Genomic DNA, 13,961 nt, shown 5'->3' on the forward strand with positions numbered 1-13,961 from the left:
ACTGCACCCATCAGACTGCACCATCAGACTGTACCATCAGACTGCACCCACCATCAGACTGCACCCACAATCAGACTGCACCATCAGACTGCACCCATCAGACTGCACCCACCATCAGACTACACCATCAGACTGCACCCACCATCAGACTGCACCATCAGACTGTACCCACAGACTGCACCATCAGACTGCACCCATCAGACTGCATCCACCATCAGACTGTACCATCAGACTGCACCCATCAGACTGCACCCACCATCAGGCTGCACCCATCAGACTGCACCATCAGACTGCACCATCAGACTGCACCCATCATCAGACTGCACCTATCATCACACTGCACCATCAGACTGCACCCATCAGACTGCACCCACCATCAGACTGCACCATCAGACTGCACCCATCAGACTGCACCCACCATCAGACTGCACCCATCAGACTGTACCCACAGACTGCACCATCAGACTGCACCCATCAGACTGCACCCACCATCAGGCTGCACCCATCAGACTGCACCATCAGACTGCACCATCAGACTGCACCCATCATCAGACTGCACCATCAGACTGCACCCATCATCAGACTGCACCTATCATCACACTGCACCATCAGACTGCACCCATCAGACTGCACCCACCATCAGACTACACCATCAGACTGCACCCACCATCAGGCTGCACCCATCAGACTGCACCCACAGACTGCACCCACAGACTGCACCTATCATCACACTGCACCATCAGACTGCACCCATCAGACTGCACCACCTGAACAAGCCGCCCCACTTCTCTAGCCCCACATCCCCACCAGGAGCGGGGAATCGCAGCCCCTACTGACCTCTCAGAGTGGCTGCAGGGACCCAGGGGGCAGCTCGTGTGCTGAGTCTGAAGAAGGGAGGCAAGCTGAGGGGCGCAGAACTATGTGTCTCAGGAGTCAGGCTGGCAGGGCTGGTTTCCTCGTCCTGACTCTGCGACTCACTTGTTCTGGGATCTTGGCAGAACTCTCTGAGCCTCAGTTCCTACATGTGAAAAATGAACATAAGGATATCTACCTCACTGAACAGCTGAGAGGGTTACATGTGAAAATAATATAAACCCACCATCTTTCTCTGGTACCACAGGGCTTGTTCTTCCCCTTTCCTGCTGTTTCATGGAAGGGAGGAGAATAGATGGATAGCAGCGTGTGTGTGTGTGTGTGTCTGTCTGTCTGTCTGTCTGTCTTTCTGTCTCTGTTGCAAACGGGGTGGACAGTTAACACACACCTGCGCCACTGTTTCTTGAGGGCTCCTTCACAAGCGTCCCGTCTTTACCTTGGGGAGGTGGCTGCGGCAGGCTGGGAGGCGCGCTGAGTGTGAGGTGGTGCTCCGTCGCTGTTCCGGGTACAGTGCCCAGGGCTCCTCCCTCTGCCTGAAGCTCCTCCATGAGCCCCGAGGCTGTCTGACAAAGGGTCCCGAGGAAGGAGGCGTGTGATCTTGAGGGGAGGGGAGGCAGCTGCGTGCTAAGTGTCTCCTCAATGTCAGGAGCAGCATTGAGTGACTTCTTTGGCAGCATATTCAATTTTATTTAGCTGTGCAAGGCTGGTATAAACATCATTTCTACAAATAAAGAAATAGAGAACCAAGGAGGTAAAGGAACTTGAAAATTGTTATCCAACTAGTAATTAGCAAAAGTGGAGCTTGAACACCTGCCTGCCAGACACCAAAGTGAATGCTATTTGTGATACACCCACTTACCCGGCCACTGTGCTCAGGGATTTCCAGGGGAACCGCAGTCCCTGTCCTCAGAGAGCTTCTAGGCTGAGACGGAGCTGGAACACACAAGATTTTTCAGATAAGAGAAACTGGCTGAGAGGGCTGAGACTTCCGGGACAGGGGCTGCTAGCAGTGGGCACAGGCCTGGCCTGACCCACCGTCTGGTTTCCTTTAGGCCCTGTCTGCTTTCTCTCAGGTTCCAGAGCCTGCGTGTGCTCATCTGCAGAGCTACTTCAATCACAAGTGCAAGGAAGCTAAATCAGGAGGTGTTGCTAGCCTCGTGGCAGTAGAAATAGTCCAGTGAGGTCTGTGGAAGTGAGATGGAGGAGATGGGCTAAAGAGGCAGCCCAGCAGACGCTGGGCTTGGTCCTAGGGCTTAGTGTTGTGAGAGATTCTGGGAAACTTTCTCTGCCACCCGCTGGTAGCAGGAACCCTGTAAAGAGCACTGGGCCACAGTCAGAGGAACCTGGTTAAGTCTTTATTTGTCAAAATGATGTTTATACCAGCCTTGCATGGCTGAACCCTCTTAGGCCTCAGTTTCCCTACCTGTGAAATGTCAACAACAAAAGCTATCCCTTTGGTCAGACAAGATAATGTGTGCAACAGGGAGGATCCTTGGTTGGAGGTGCTCCGCCCCACTGTCATTTCGCTGAGGTGGAAGCCTCTTGCCCTTCTTTCTCCCGTTCTGGCTCCCTGCCTTTGCTCCCTCCATATGGTGGAGGTGGCTGTCCATAAAGAGAAGCAAGTCACACTGGTGGTTTGCAGGCGACTTGGCATGGATTTGAGTTTCTATTTCCTACAGGATCCAAGACATATGCCTTTCTTTTTCCTGGGCTCCTCAGACAGGCTTTTGCACAAACAAGGGTGGGAAGGGTAACTTTTTGTGCCAACCATTCGGCTGAATACCACTGGGCCTTGCTCCTTCGACACACACTGAAGTCTGAGAAGCTTGGACGGTGAGGGACACTGGGGACATAAGGCTACAGTCCCTGCTCTCAGGGTCTGCCCTGCCTCATGGGGATATGACTGTGTGAGACACCAAACCCTGGTCTTGGAGGGAGCTGGCCTGAGATGCAATCCCAGTTCTGACCACCAGCTGTATGACTTTGAGAGAGTACCCAGTCTCATCTGTGCAGATGCTGCCTTCTTCCCAGGAGGATTTTGAAAAGGGGAAAGGAGAGACTGCACGGAAGGCTCAGTGCCAAGTAGTTACTGTGGAAACACTGGAAGGTGGGTGAGGCAGCTCCGGAGATATCAGCTCCGTTTGATATCTGCCTTGCTAAGATTCTGAGAGGTGATGCAATCTGCTAACACAGCAGGTTTGAGTCTGACTCGAACCCCGGCCCTCTGATGCCTGTCACATGCCTGCCAGTGCTTTGTTATCTTGAGCTTCTTGCTTCCCTGGCCAACTAGTGTGACTCTGTTGCAGATACTGGTAGCGGCTTCCCCAGGAGAGGGGGAGTAGTGGGTGGTCAGGTCCCTTTGTGGGGCACTTGAGTTGGACCTTTCGAATGGCCCAGACTGTTGATATCAACATCAGCTGGGAGAGGAAGCCACTGTGGGGTCCCCGCCACGTGCCTGGTATGCCTCTCCCACCTAATCCTTGCTTGGTTGAGTCCCCAGGGTCCATTATTGCCCACAATCTGCCTTTACTTTTTGCGGCTCTGAGGCCAGCACTCTGAAGTTTTTGTGAATGGTAGACAGGAAAAAAGGCTTTGATTTTTAATAAGCTTCCTCCTCTCCCACATACATCATAATGTGAGATTCCCTCATCCAGGGTTGTGGCAGATGTGAGTGATTTATTAGGCTTTGCAGAAGTGGCAGAAGTGACTGAAAATGAGGTCATTGATCAAGGCTCCGAGAAGCTGCCTCACCAGGTCCCTGCTCTGGGATGCTGCCAGTGGCTCCATACTGCTCCATTATCCTGATGCAAGTCACGGGGAGGTAGGCCAGCTTGCTGAGAACAGACTGTCCCCTGCTTCCACCCAGGAGCAGCTGTAAGGAGAAAGGCTAGCGTTGCAGCAGGAGGAAGTGTAGTTAGACTCTAAATAGGCTAGAATCACCTAATTAAGTAGCTTAATGTATTACGCTGGGTGACTTAGAATGGAAAGTGGGCTGAGTAACTGGGGCAGAAACTTAGGATTGGAAATCTCAAGGAGTCTATGGGAGGTTCCTCAGCTGGTGGGCTGGGTGCATGTTCTGTTCTTCTCCTTGCAGAAGGGATGTTGTGGCAAGAAGCAGAAAGCCTCAGAGCAGCTTCCTCTTCCTCTCCTTCCTGCTTTATTCCCATTTAAAATGGCCAATGATATCATATCTACCATGATAACATATCTACCATGTTAGTGCCTGTTTTCTATTCACTGAGTTTGTTGTTTCTCTCCCACCTTCTGTTTTTCTGACGTCTCTGGTTTTAATTGAGCATTTTATGTGAATCTATTTTCCTTTCTAAAAATATTATTGTGTGCCTACTGTGTACCAGTACCATGGCCGGTGCTAGGAATACAACATTGAACCAGACCTGACTCCCGTCACTGGGGAACTTGCAGTTATATGCTCAGGGAGGAAAACATAGTTTTAGTGATTTCCCCGCATGGCGAAGAGGACGGTATCAGCCTCCACCTTGATCTAGGTGAGCCGACTGCGAGAAGGCCTGGGAAGGGCACCTGGGCAATGCTGGGTGCTTCCCCGTCTCTCACTGCATCAGGACCCTCCTTCTCCCCAGCCCATCTCTGGAGGTGCTACAGAAAAGAGGAGAAAAGCCTCCAGTCCAAAAAGTCGGAAAGGCAGGGTGGGACAGGGCTCAGGGCTGGCAGCCGTTGCTGAACTTTGCTGTGTGCTGCTGCCCGAGTGGCTGCGCTGGCTCGGGGACTGGGCCTGGCCTGCAGCTTCGTGTGAATGTCCTGCACACTGCGCGGATCAGTGAGTAGGCCTGTGGTGGGGCTCAAGACAAAGGAAGCGTGAAGAGGCACAAAGGAGGGACGATGGGAAGCTGCTGGGTGCTGGAGTTCTTACTGCTGTAATTGGGGCTCCAAATTTCCACCAACCTGAACGTGAGGCGGGAGCAAGGACAGGACCTGGGAAAATATGACTGCAGCTTCTTCCAGGTCCCAAGAGCAGTACTTCCTTGGGTTGGGATACAGCAGGAGGGACTGAAGTTAGATCCTGGGTAGGACTTTCTGGTGTAAAAGTACAAGCTATGGAATAAAGGCCTGTGGGTGAGATGGGACCTCTCTTTGGAAAGATTTCCACAGAGGAGGGTCTCCCTGTTCTCCTGTCCTCCTCCCACATCTGTTGCGTCTTTCCTAGAGGGCTGATGCTGTGACTTAGGGGACCCTGAAAGCCAAAGCCGCTTTCTTGGTGGTTCACTGGTAAAGAATCGCCTGCACTCCAGGAGACTTGGGTTCAATCCCTCAGTTGGCAAGATCCTCTGGAGAAGGAAATGGCCACCCACTCCAGTATTTTTGCCCAGGAAATCCCATGAACAGAGGATCCTGGTGGGCTACAGTCCATGGGGTCACAAAAGAGCTGGACGTGACTTAATGACTAAACAACACCAATGAGGCCCAGGAGGCTAAAGCAGAGTAAGGACCCGAGTCCTCTGAGAGCAGCGGCCTCCGCAGGGCGAGCACCACCACCCCCAGGCCAGGGGAGGCCTGGGGGGTGCCCCTGTGACTCCACGCTCTGGTCTGCTCTCTGGTCTCAGTGGGCTACCCCCTTTGGGCTGCTCTTGACTCTGCTCACTGTCTCTCTACCCAGGATGGGTCATGGCCCCTTGAGGGAAACAGGCCTTCAGGCAGATATTGAGTACTCTACAGTTCCAGACAGACTAGAAGATGAGCAGAGGAGGGTGGGAGACAGCGCCAGAGCCCCCCAAGACTGTCCCCCCGTCTCCACTCTCTGCACTGGCCGCTTACTTGCGAGAGCTTTACTGGACTTAGCCAGTAATTAAGGTTTCTCCAGGGCCTTGTGTGGGGTGTAGTGCTGGGCTCAGCAAGCTCCCCATGCCCGTCCATTCCCCACCCAAAGACTCAGACACTAGTCAGATCAGGGGACACAGACTAGTTCTGTACCAAGGCTGAATTCAGGAGGGGAGCTGAAGTGAAACAAGTAACTTTTTGTTTCTCTGAGTTGCTGCAACCTGATTTGTTTCTCTTCAGGAGCTGACTGTGTTTTCTGGTAGAGCCAGGGGTGTCCTTGGGAGAGGGGCGGTGGTAAGAGGAGGCACCAGTTGCTACTATTCACAGAGGGGCCTTGTGGTCACAGTGAGCTTGCCAAGTAGGTCCTCTTGTGCCAGTGTGCTGAGGACAAAGCAAGACTCAAGGAATTGTTACTTGGCCAAGGCCACAGACTGTTAACTGGTAGTGCCAAAGCTTAAACTCAGATCTGACTCCATAGCATTCTTCATTCATTGGAAAAGAGTTTCACCCAAGCTCATTCCCTCCTGCAAAGTCTGGACCAGAACTCAGCTCCATTTTCCTATAACATCAGGTCTTTCCACTCTGTTGGAAAAGAATTTGACACCCTTTACCACCGTGGTCAAACCAGAAAGGCCTCACCGTGCCAACCACTCATAGGTCATCAAATGTATATGCAGACAGGATTTTTTTTTTCCATGCCACCGAATGAGTCAGAAAGTCTCCCACAGCAGGTGGGGCTATCTGGCCTTGATGTTTTCACCATCCTGGACTTACCCCAAGAACTGGAGACAATCAAATCTGAGAGCAGGAAATGGCCAGGAATGCTGAGGTCTGGGTCCTGTTTTCCTGAGTTTGAAGTTCAGGTGAGACACTCTCCTCCCTGAAGACCACCCTGTTCCTGGGATGTGGGGCTTCACTGGTCTCAGGAGTCAGAGTACTGGGCTGGGGAGGAAGTGACAGCATCTCAAAGTCACCCAGGGGACTGTGTCAGAGCACAGTCCCGGGTCTCCTGCTGCTTGTGTAGGGATGTTCTGATATGCCCTGGACTGCAGGAAAGGCTTGGGGATGTAGGCAAGGTTCCCTGGGGGCTCAGACAGTAGAGAATCTTCCTGCACTGCAGGAGACCCAGGTTCAATCCCTGGGTCAGAAAGATTCCCCTGGAGAAGAGAATGGCAACCCACTCCAGTATTCTTGCCTGGAGAATCCCATGGAGAGGAGCCTGGCGGGCTACAGTTCCTGAGATCGCAAAGAGTAGGATACGACTTAGTGACTAACACTTTCACCTTCATACTTTGAGAGCATGCCTTCCCTGAATCATCCCACCCCCTGCAGCGTCCTCCGCATCAGATGCTCTGAACAAATCCCAACCCCTCTTCGTGAGGATGAGAGGACACAGCCAGAGAGGAGAGGGGCTTTGTCACAGGCTCCTAGGCCTCTAGAGGAGCTTGTGATGTCAGTTATCTGGACTGCTTTTGAGTCTGGGGCTGAGGCCAGGAACTTTTATTGGCCTTGTATGTTTTATTTAGCCTGGACTGCTCTTCCATCAGAGATTTAGGAGCTATACCTCCCCTGTCAGAAGGGGAGTTCCCTTGGGGCAGAGAATAGCATGTGTCTTCCACTCATTCCCAGATTCAAGGAAGCTCTGAATCTGAAGCAGAGAGGGTGGAGGAAGTTGTTTCAGAATAGAGGACGTTACTGGGTCACATGCTGCTGCTGCTGCTGCTAAGTCACATCAGTCATGTCCAACTCTGTGCGACCCCACAGACGGCAGCCTACCAGGCTCCACCATCCCTGGGATTCTCCAGGCAAGAACACTGGAGTGGGTTGCCATTTCCTTCTCCAACTGGGTCACATACATAGATATAATTGTTTTTCCTACCGGTCTGTTGAATTGTTTGTCCTCAGAACATGACCAGGAGTTATTTCCAAGGTCCATTACCCTACTAGCATAATTAATTTATCCAGCTCTGTTCTTTCAAGGAGTTTAGTGTCTTCCCCTACTGTCTGTAGCTCTGCAAAGTAGCCCTGAGGGTTTCAGATGGATCCTCTTTTTGGGGATTGGTGACACTGATATTTAGAGGTGGTGGGTAATGCCACAGGGCCTAAAGCAAACAACATTCAAGGCAGGATAATTTGGACCCAGACATCCTGGTCCTTCCCTGGGGCTTCTGATCCAGACTCCCGGGGGAATGTTACTATTAAATATTTTGTCCCTGGAGTGTGCTTTTGATTGTATATGGTTTCCTGTTTCCTTTGAAAGGGAGAATTTCTCTGCAGGAAGTAGTTTAATAGTCTGAAAGTCTTACGTCCCTGATCTTGAGATCCAAGTTTCCATTTATAAGTAGCTAAGATCTATGATAAGAAGGGAGGCAAGGAAGGAGGTAACCCGAGCTGTGGAATATGACTCCTTCTCACACGGCAAGAAAGGGAAGGGAAGATGGAGGATTCAGCCTCAGACTATCCAAACTGCATGTTGCAGAAAGGTGTGGGCCCCTTCCAGTCCCCTACTCAGTCTGCATGCCTAAGGCCTTGGTGAGAAGCAGGTGGCGATGGCCTGCGGACCCTGCCCTGGTCTCAGCAGTTCACAGGACACTTCGTCACCCCTGCCTCCAAACAGAACCATGTGTAGCCTTTTCCACACTCATTCTTTGGATTATCTCTCTTCTTTTGAGTTAACACATATTTATTAAAAGTCTGGCCAGGTCTTTCGTCTCTCTAGCAGGGAGTTCTTTGTGATAACTACACTCAATTGTTCCTGCTCCAGCTTCACTCCTGAACCATTGGGATCTAACCTGGAACACAGAAAGTATTAGGTGTTTACAACCGAGGGCTTTTACTGCCTTCATTAGGAACTGGTAACATAGGCCATGAAGCATCTGAAAAGTCAAAGAGGGGATAGTGAGGTAACTCAGACATTAGCAACAAAGAAGCTACCCCTAGGCTGAAGGACAAAAAAGGAGGTGGTCCCAGAACCCAGGGGCTGTGGGCGGTTAGTGGAAGCTGGAACCACAGTGGGCCTGATAGCCGGAGGTGGAGCCAAGGAAGAGATTTAACCTCTGCCTGAGACCCTCCTGTGACAGAGAGGTGGGTGGAAACATCCTTCCGTCTCCTCCTTCCAGCAGTCCAATGCCTTCGATGAACCGAGTGACCCAGGCCCTTGGGAGATGCAGGCTTCAGGAGTTAGCCCCCATCCCCTGTGACTCAGAACAGGGCAGGGTCGGGGGTGTGGGGCGGGTAGGGTGCCCAGCCTGAGGACAGCACACCTGTCTTGTCTGTGCAGGGCTGGAGCAGCTTCTCTGAGCGCCTTGCTCTGTTGGCCAGTTCTTTGTCCACCAAAGACTTTTTGAGGATCTGTTTTCCTCCCTTCTCTCTTCTTTGTCCAGTGCATCTTTCCTGCCTAGGTCCCCGGGTCTCTTTATCACCTGGTGGCATTCTAAGCTTTTCCTGTTCTAAGGAGCTTATTGTTCATGGTATCAGAGTCTGCCTAAAAATTAGTCCACAACGGTGTCCCTGAAGAGCCGTCCTATGACGCTGTAGGCAGGCAGAGGCCAGGCCTCTCTGCAGTCGGGTCTCCAACCCATGAAGAGGGCTTATTCATAATGCAAAGGGCCAATGCAGAGCTCAGGCATGGTCATAGCTCCTGCTGGAATTTAGCTTGAGATGGAAATGCTCTGGGAGACTCTAGGGAGACTGGTTCTGGCTGGGGAAGCCTCTGCTGGTCTCACTGTGTGTTGGGAGCAGGACTGCTGTGTGTGTTGGAGCCTGGCTGGCGGCCTGGTGACACTCACTCATACCGCTCAGAAGAGGCCCTCGTCCTCAATCAATCATGAATGGTCAAATAAGTCATTTTTATTTGTTGCTGAATAAAATGTGGTTGCCACTGCGTAAATCATAAAGATTGAATAAATGGATATATGGATTCATGTGTCCATTTTTACGTGTATTTATTCACGTTGAGGGGTTGGGAGAGGAGAAGGGCCCCTGGTGAGAGAGGGGTCAGGCTCAAGGCGGGGTACCACTGTTCCCTCAGTGGTAGGGATCAGAAACTGAGTCTCAGCCTGATGGTGCTCTCTGTCACTTGGACATCCAAACTCAGCAGCAGGTCCTGTGGGCTGTGCTCCCAACACCTCTGACAGCCGGGAGCTCCTCCCCACCCCCACCGTCACCTACCCGAGGTCACCACCTCGCCTCTCGCCTTCATGCGTGTAAGTCACTTCAGTCATGTCCGACTCTTTGTGACCCCATGGACTGGAGCCCACCAGGCTCCTCTGTCAGTGGGATTCTCCAGGCAAGAACACTGCAGTGGGTTCCATGCCCTCCAAGGGATCTTTTCATCAAACCACGTCTCTCATGTATCCTACATTGGCAGGTGAGTTCTTTACCACTGAGCCACCATGGAATAGGGAATCCCTGCCTCTTGCCTGGACAGCTGAAATAGGCTCCCTGTGGTGTTCTTGCTTTCCCCGCTGCACAAAGCACACTCCACACCGCAGCGCGAGGTATCTTTTAAAAACCGAAATTGGATTATATTCTTGCTTTGCTTACAACGGCTTTCCCTGCACCAGAACAAAACCTTGAAATCTTTCATGTGACCTGCCCAGCCCAGGGGGCTGCCCCAGACCACAGCTCTGACTGCCCTGCCCTGTGTCTTGCCCTCACTAGGCTACAGGGGTGGGCAGGGCTCTCCCTGGTTCCTTCAGTGATGTCTTCGAAGGGCTGCCTACCCCGCTTGCCTGCGGTGGGGCCCCACATGGTGTTTCAGTGCCTCGACGCTATTGCTTCCCCTTTGTCTGGGGCAGTCATCTCTCTGACTAGCTCTCAGCACAGCCCCAGGGGTGATGAGGCCTTAGACCATGACTTGAGGGGGACAAGCACTTGTCCTATTGAACATGCCCCACTCTATGTGCACCCCAGAACTTGCAGCCTCTGCTGCTCTTTCCCACATGTAAGGAGAAGTGAGTTTTTCTCCCAGCCCCGGGAGATAGCCCTTCCTGTGAATGCCTACCCCTACCCCACCAAGGTTCTGAGTCTAATCCTTTCCCACTATGGAAAAAATAGCAAGAAAAACAGATGAGAACTGATACCGTAGGCTGCAGGGTCTGCTGGGACCTGGTCCTGGAGGAGCCCCAGGAAAGCTTTAACCCCAGGGCTCCAGGCAGTTGAGAAAGGTGCGGGAAGGAGAAAAGGGGGGCACCTCTTTAGACAGAAGCTGCCTCCTCCTTGTCTCCCATCTGGGACACTGTCAGAGTTCAGGTCCTCTCTTGGTGGGTCATCATTGCCCAGATGTGAGTCCTGGGCTAGGCACCCCCGCCTCCAGTCCTCAGGCTGGATGGCAATACCAGAGCTCACCGTGTCTACCCTTCTTTCTCCGGGTAGTACCACCTGTGGACAGGCATTTTAAAGCTTGTCAGAAAGGGATATTCCGAATCTGCTTATCATCCACAACTAAACAACCCATAGTCAGCCTGCAGGGTGGTCGTGCGGATGACCTGAGACATGAATGTGAAAGCACCTTATAAGTGGCACACGTGATGTGAACACAGAGGTGATAAACTGTGACAGGGGACGCCTGCCTCCACCCTTCCTTCTGCAGCTGCAGCCCCATTTGGCCCTGCTGAGGCTCACCCCAGGGCCCTGCCCCCTGCTTGTGACAGCTGTGACAGAGTGCCTTTCTCTTTTGTAGAATGATCTTCAGTCCTTTAGTCACAGCCCATAGACTCTGCCAGAACTTCTGGCATGGGAAAGCCAGAAGCTTGGGAAAGCAATTGGAGCTCATCAGAAACAAATCCTGAGCCAGATGATTGCAGACACATTGGGCTACGTTTGCTGAACATCTAAAGATAGCAGGGTTTCCCAGGTGTGTGTGTTTTCAGGAGCTTTGGAGGGGTAGGAGCTCAGGCACAGGAATGTTGGTGGGGTGCTTACAGAGCATTTCACATATATTAACTCATCCGAAGTAGGTCCCATAGTCTCATCTTACAGAGGAAGAATTGACCAAGTAGGTTGCAGACCTGGGACTCAGATATGGATCTGTGGCTCCAAAGTATGCACCAGGCTTGCTATTCTGCTGGGGATTCAAGAGGCAGAAATAGGCTTTAGTTACAGCAAGAATGCAAGGATTCAGTTCAGTCACTCAGTCGTGTCCGACTCTTTGTGACCCTCCTGTCCATCACCAACTCCCAGAGCTTGCTCAAACTCATGTTCATTGAGTCTGTGATGCCATCCAGCTATCTCATCCTCTGTCATCCCCTTCCCTTCCCACCTTCAATCTTTCCCAGCATCAGGGTCTTTTCAAATGGGTCACTTTTTCCCATCAGGTGGCCACAAAGCATTGGAATTTCAGCTTCAACATCAGTCCTTCCAATGAACACCCAGGACTGATCTCCTTTAGGATGGACTGGTTGGATCTCTTTGCAGTCCAAGGGACTCTCAAGAGTCTTCTCCAACACCACAGTTCAAAAGCATCATTCTTCTATGCTCAGGTTTCTTTCTAGTCCAAGTTATTTCTCACATCCATACATGACCACAGGAAAAACCATAACTTCAGATAGGCACAAGCAATCTGGGCAGCTTTCAAGACTCCTCAGAGCTCTGGGGACACAAGATTACAGAGTAGGGGAGGGGAACCACGCTGTGGTGTTGGAGTGTTCTAAGGGCCTCAGTTTCCCCACTGGGATGATGAGATTGGAAACGAGGTTCCCAGGGTCCCTTCTAGTGCTCATTTTTTAGGCAGGGTGGGAGTGGGTCCAGCTTCTCACATCCCCCAAATCATCCCCCTTTCCACTCCAGTAAAGTAAATATTGCTGTGGAGGACAAAGCTGCAGATTCTCCAGGCAGAGGACAGAAGAAAATGGAGCTAGAAGGAGGCCTCCGCCTTCACACCCGTGGGCCTCAGTAGCTGTTTACATGCTCAGGAGGCCACTCCATCCATCTCAGAAACTGCATCGGAAAATAACAACTGGGCAAGCTGCTGGCCCAGAGCCAGGCAGGCCCCAGCCTTTGGCACTCATCCCAAGGCCAGTGCGTGGGCCAAGGACATGCCAGCTGCTGGCTGAATTGGTTTAAAGGGAAGCGGGGAGCCCCTCTAGACTGCATCTCCTCCACCGTGGGGACAGTGGCAGAGAGAGAGGCATGGCCCACGGGCAGCCGCGTCCATTCTCAAGGCCCTCCTAATGGTTTCATATCTGTGTATGTTATGGCCTGAAGAGGGTTGGGGGCTCTGTCCCTTAATATGGTCCTGTTCATTTTCTTCAAAGGACATATCACAACCTGTAGCTGTATTCTTTCTTACTTTTATGTTTTCTGTTTCTTCACTCAAAATGTGAGCTGTGTAGAGGAAGGGGTTCTTTATCTTGGTCCCAGCACAGGGACCAACACCTGGCACTCAGAAAGCACTCAGAAAACGGATGACCTTGCCCAGGCATGCAGGCCTAAACTGAGGTCCCCTGCATGCAGTCCTCAGGAACCATCAGTTCTCTTTCTTGAGAATAATTCCCAATTAGTTTGGGGGAGGAGAGCTGGTTCTTGAGATGAACCCTTCAGGAGATAAGCATTGTACAATGACTGTAAAAGGAGGGGAGGTTAGGATGGAGGTGGGGAGATGGGATGGAGCCATGGGAGGCGGGTGTGGGAGAGCTTTTTATGATAGTGAGTCAGCTGGCCCAAGGGGAGGGGTGGTTTGTTAATCATTTTGTTGTGTGGTAAGCTAGGAAGCACAGGATAGCCTGCACCCTCCGTGTGGCCTCAGGAAGAACACTTGATTACCTTGAACATCAGTCTTCTCAGCTGTCAAATGGGCCCTCATTCTGGTGGTGCTTTTCTACCACGTGGGGACTGTCATGAAGCCATGATAAGGTCACCAGTGGGGGTGTTCCAAGTGCATATGAACAGTTTTTACTTTGGTAATTTTAGTAAAACTCCTAAAGGAGTTCATCTGTTATTTCCTTCTAGATTTTTCCCACCCTCAGCAGGCGACATGAGCCAGTGCATTGCAAGTTCTGGCCTAAATTTTAGATCCCAAAGACTTTGCCCTCTAGCCAAAGACATGCACCTCCCCACTTACTGGGCCCTGGCTGAGCAAGGAGCTTCTCTTAGAGACCCCCGGGGCTGGGTGAACCGAGAAGGGGGCCTCACACTCTGCCCTCCTCTCCCTCAGGTACAAGACAGTGGTGACTCCTAGAAGGGCTGTGGTGGCCATCACTGGCTGCTGGATTCTCTCCTTCGTGGTGGGCCTGACGCCCATGTTCGGCTGGAACAACCTGAGCACGGGGGAGCGGGGCCGGCTGGGGACAGGG

The 13,961-nt window shown here is 51.9% G+C and overlaps 1 protein-coding gene across 1 annotated transcript in view; it reads left to right on the top strand.

The window, feature by feature from the left end:
- ADORA1 (adenosine A1 receptor) overlaps positions 1–13,961 on the top strand; it is a 41,462-nt gene that overhangs the window by 25,490 nt on the left and 2,011 nt on the right. The window contains exon 3 of the mRNA XM_010854117.1: positions 13,823–13,939. Within this exon, the coding sequence (XP_010852419.1) occupies positions 13,823–13,939 (117 nt within the window). The remainder of the gene's footprint in view (positions 1–13,822; positions 13,940–13,961) is intronic.

Source organism: Bison bison, unplaced genomic scaffold (genome assembly GCF_000754665.1).
Source record: "Bison bison bison isolate TAMUID 2011002044 unplaced genomic scaffold, Bison_UMD1.0 scf7180017864338, whole genome shotgun sequence".
In the NCBI taxonomy this organism is placed as follows: domain Eukaryota; kingdom Metazoa; phylum Chordata; class Mammalia; order Artiodactyla; family Bovidae; genus Bison; species Bison bison.